Below are 4,626 nucleotides of genomic sequence, written 5' to 3'. Positions count from 1 at the left end.
ACATGCACACAGCACACACGCCTACACTCACTCACACACATACACACATGATAACAGATTTTTCTTTTTGGTTTTTTGAGACAGGGTTTCTCTGTGTAATCCTGGCTGACCTAGAACTCACTCTGTAGAGCAGGCTGGCCTCGAACTCAGAAATCCACCTGCCTCTGCCTCCCAAGTGCTGGGATTAAAGGCGTGTGCCAACACTGCCCGGCTTTTTTTGGATGATAACAGATTTTAGAACAAGTTTTAAAGAGTATTTCAGATCAGATGACAACAAAATAAATTATTAGGATTCTGGGTTGGGATCCCCTTTGTGCATCATGTGTATGTGTGCAATACTTTTGCTTTCAATAAAACTTTCCTGAGTGCCAAAACCAGATAAGCATAAAGAGTGGCTACAGCCTGAGCTCAGTGGTGTAGAGTACTTCACTTGAATATGGGAGGCCCTATTTCAACCCCAGTATCAAAAGTAAAAATAAAAACACTGCAGAAGGCAAAGGCAGGTGGACTTCTGAGTTCAAGACCAGCCTGGGCTACAAAGCCAGTTCTAAGGCAGTGAGAGCTACATAATAAAGAGAACTTGTCTTAAAAATACCAAAACAAAACAAAGCCTCCCAGACAAATAAACAAACAACAAGCCAAACTCATTATTTAGCAAGTACAATGCTTAGGTTTTTGGGAGCTGGGGGGAGGGGGTAAGAAAGTAACATTTATAAAGCCAGGTGGCATGCAACTATAATTACCAATGCTTGGGGGTGGCTAAAGCAGGGAGATTTGGCCCAACAGTTCAAGGCAAGCCTGAGTGATAGGTAGCAAGAAAAAAATCTTAAGATCAAAGTTTATGAGATGTATCCCATCTCATAAATAATGAATAGAGCTAAACACACAGGTCTAGGGGCTGAGGAGAAGATGGCTCATCTGTTAAGAGCACATGTTGCTCTTCCAAAGGATTTGAGTACTAATCCTGGTATCTACGTCGGGAGCTCAGAACTGCCTGCCACTACAGCTTCAGGGGACCCAATAATCTTCTCTGGGCCCTGCTGACAGCAGCAAACACAAGACACACACACATGAATAAAATTAGTTAAGTTTAAAACCAAAATCATATAGACTTAAAACATTATTTATATCCAAAACCAAAAGCTTTACTTCAATACTTTAAGCCTAGATCAATCAATGAAGTGAAACAAATCACTAAAGTACCAAAATCAACAATACAGGAGTGATCACTCTGACCCTACAGAAGATAAAGGCAGTAAGAAACCATAAAACACATGCTGGGAGCTGGGGAGACAGTTACATGAGTGAACCGCTTGCACACAAGTGTGAGAACCTGAGTTCAATCCCCAGAATTAACACAATGCCAGGTGCAGTACTGTATGTCTGTAATCCCAGTGCTCTTATGGTGAGGTGGGAAGCAGAGAAAGAGGAATCCCTAGAAGCCTGCCTGAAAACACAGGAGTAAAAAGAGCCCCAGACTCAAGTCAGAGGTAAGGATTGACATCTCAGGCTGTCCGCTGACTTCTACACATGCACTGTTTCGTGTGTGTCTACACTGTATACACACACACACACACACACACACACAGAAAAGGTAAGAAACCAAGCATATTGGAGAAGATATTTGCAAATTATACACTGGGTTAGAGATGCAAGTCTAGAATAAGTGAGGGCAGAGAGCTCATTAGGATGGCAGCCCAGTTAAGACCAGGCAAGACTTGAACAGACTTCTACTGAGGAAGATGGCTGGATGGCCCACATGTGCACATGAAGATGCTTAACATCACTACTTACGAGAGTAATGCAAATGAAAACCAAATGAGATGCCATCACACACCCACTAAAATGACCATAAGCAAAAGGACAGACAATACCAAGTGCCGGTGAGGACATGAAGAAACTGGAACCTGTGAAATGGTACAGCCACTTTGGAGAACAGTTGGGCAGTCTTAGAAAGTAAACATAAACTTACCATGTGACCCAGCAATTCCACGCCTAGGCATCTACCCAAGAAAAATGAAAACATATGTCCACACAAACCATGTTTGCAAATGTTCACAACATAAGTATTCATAGTAAAAACAGAAATGCAAGTGTCAACCAATGGTAGACAAAATGTGGTATATTTATACAATGGAACACAATGCAGCCAATAAAAAAGAACAAGTTCTCACTACACACAACACATGAATGAACCTCAATAACATGCCACACATTGGTGTTTCGACTCCATTTGCAGCACGTCTACAAATGGCTAATCTGGAGATGGAAAGCAGAGTGGTGAGCTGGGTGTGGGGTACATGAATGTATCCTAGTATTCGTGAGACTCAAGTTAGAGGATACTAAGTTTGAAGCTAGCCTAGGCTACACAAGAAGACTCATCCAACAAGAAATAAAAAACAAAACAAAACAAAACAAAACAAAACAAAACAAACAACAACAAAAAAACCCATTTCTGTGGCTTCCTGGGCGTAAAGGGGAAGGACAGCAGACAGCACAGACAGCTTAAAGGTTGCTTTCTGACTGACTAAGACATTCTAATACTAGTGTGAGGAGCTGATCCACAGTTCCTATGTTAACTAAGAAATAATTACACGACTACAGTTTTACTGAGATCTAATTTACATAAATCACTACTAATTTATGTAATTAGATCTCAATGAAGCTGTTTAAATTAGAACAAAGTATTCTCTGCAGGGCATGGTAGTAAACAGGTATAACACTAGCATTCAGAAAGGCAGGAAGATGCATGTCTGAGCTTCAAGCTAGAATATGCAAAATAGCAAGACCCTATCTGAAACAAACAAACAAACAAACAGCTTATATATACATATGCAACTAGAACTGACTCTTCGGTAGACAGATGGCCCTCAAGACCCCAGTGGACATAAAAACCACAAGTCTTCTTTCTAACAGAGCAACTCAATGAGGGCTTGAGTAGACGGCATCCATCGGCCTAATGATGTGGAGAGAAGAAGGGGAACACAAAGCCCAGGGAGAAAGGGATGCAGGCAGGAACCATCAAGAGGCATGAGCAAGAGAACACTGGGTGGCGGCCGCATATATGGGGCACGACTCATGACTGTTAAATCACAGCACCGATGAAGAATGGGCAAAAGCAGCAGAGCGTTCAGAGGAGTGATGCTGAGCGCTTGAAATGTGGCCAGTACAACCGAGGAAATGACTGAAACTGGATTGTCCTGAATGGAAACAGTCCACAAGTCAGCAAAGCTCTGAAGCACCACTTCCAGGCAAGCCTAAGGCCTTGGCTGCCCCTGCCACGCCATGCCTGGCCAGCACACAGGGCACAAGGGCACAGCCCACAGGATGACAGCCACAAACAAGGTGGAAACCCCAACAACAATTAAGATAAAGGTGGCCTCTTACCTCCTCCTCCTCTTCGGAGCCACTTTCTTCACTATCTGACCTGGGAGCTACTTCATACCTAGGAAAAACAGCAGTATTTGGATGCAGCTCTGCCTGCAAGTAGCAGACTGACTTTCTCTAGAACCTGGTCTGGTCCCCAAATGCAAGTACGATTGCCCCAGCTGCCAAGTCCCATGAAGGAAGCATTTAACTCACCCTGGGTTCATCTCAAGCCAGGCTTCCAGCTGCCCAGCTTTGGGGGCATCTGTGCCAGTGAGGATCTTCCCACTCTCCACGTGGATCACTTTCACAGGGAGGTCACTCATCTGGCTGGTCTCATCCAGAGGCTGAAAGAAAGTGACTGTCATGAGCCAAGACTCGCCAATTTCCACTGGTCTGAGTTACAGCATCAGAGAACAAGCAGAGAAGAGGAGATGCAGCACATCCCTTTAGAAAGGCGAAAGGAACTAAGGCCTGGTACTCTCTACCCTAAAATTTGGATTAAAATGCTCGGGCTGAGTCTCAGTTATCTTATATTTAAAAAAAAATTTTTTTTGCTTGTATATATTTCTGTTCACTGCATATGTGCCTGGTGCCCCAAGAAGAACCCCAGAAGAGGGCATCAGATCCCCTAAAATTTGAGTTACAAACAGTCAGGAGCTGCCATGTGTACGCTGGGAATTAAACCCAAGTCCTCTGTAAGACTAGTCAATGCTCTCAACTGCTAAGCCATCTCTCTAGCCTCTTACCTCAATTTTCCACAGCCATACAACTATAACTAAAAAGTGTGTGAGGCTGGGGACAAGCACCAGGTAACGCTGGCACCAGGAACTTGGAAGAGTAAATGCTACAGTGCTGACTCAGCACAATCCCCTAAAACTCACTTTTCTTCTCTTTTTTTCTTTTAGTTTTTTGAGACAGGGTTTCTCTGTATAGCCCTGGCTGTCCGGAACTCACTCTGTAGACCAGGCTGGCCTCAAACTCAGAAATCCGCTTGCCTCTGCCTCTCAAGTGCTGGGATCAAAGGCGTGCGCCACCACTGCCCGGCTACCTGGTGGTTTGTAATACACTTGTACCATTGCTCACTTTGATAATTTTAGACAGTATTGACTCTAGTGTCTGTCAAAACCTGTTTTATACTTAACTGTCACCCTGTAGCAGTTTCGGATGCCTTTTGGCCCACCAAATATCCTAGGCACTTGGCTGATACAGTGAAACCTGTGCTGTCTGACACAGAAGCTTTTGCTTGGCCATATGGAC

At 43.8% G+C, this 4,626-nt stretch overlaps 1 protein-coding gene across 5 annotated transcripts in view; it reads right to left on the bottom strand.

Moving 5' to 3' along the window:
• Nucleotides 1-4,626, bottom strand: part of Smarca4 (SWI/SNF related, matrix associated, actin dependent regulator of chromatin, subfamily a, member 4) — an 89,129-nt gene that overhangs the window by 51,602 nt on the left and 32,901 nt on the right. For all 5 annotated transcript variants that reach the window (XM_028763883.1, XM_028763884.1, XM_028763880.1 and 2 more), the window contains 2 exons: nt 3,583-3,713; nt 3,388-3,445 (listed from right to left, as the gene is read on the bottom strand). In XM_028763883.1, coding sequence (XP_028619716.1) covers nt 3,388-3,445; nt 3,583-3,713 — 189 coding nt within the window. The remainder of the gene's footprint in view (nt 1-3,387; nt 3,446-3,582; nt 3,714-4,626) is intronic.

This window comes from Grammomys surdaster, unplaced genomic scaffold (assembly GCF_004785775.1).
Source record: "Grammomys surdaster isolate TR1022 unplaced genomic scaffold, NIH_TR_1.0 140, whole genome shotgun sequence".
In the NCBI taxonomy this organism is placed as follows: domain Eukaryota; kingdom Metazoa; phylum Chordata; class Mammalia; order Rodentia; family Muridae; genus Grammomys; species Grammomys surdaster.
This window is presented reverse-complemented; position numbering and strand designations above follow the sequence as displayed.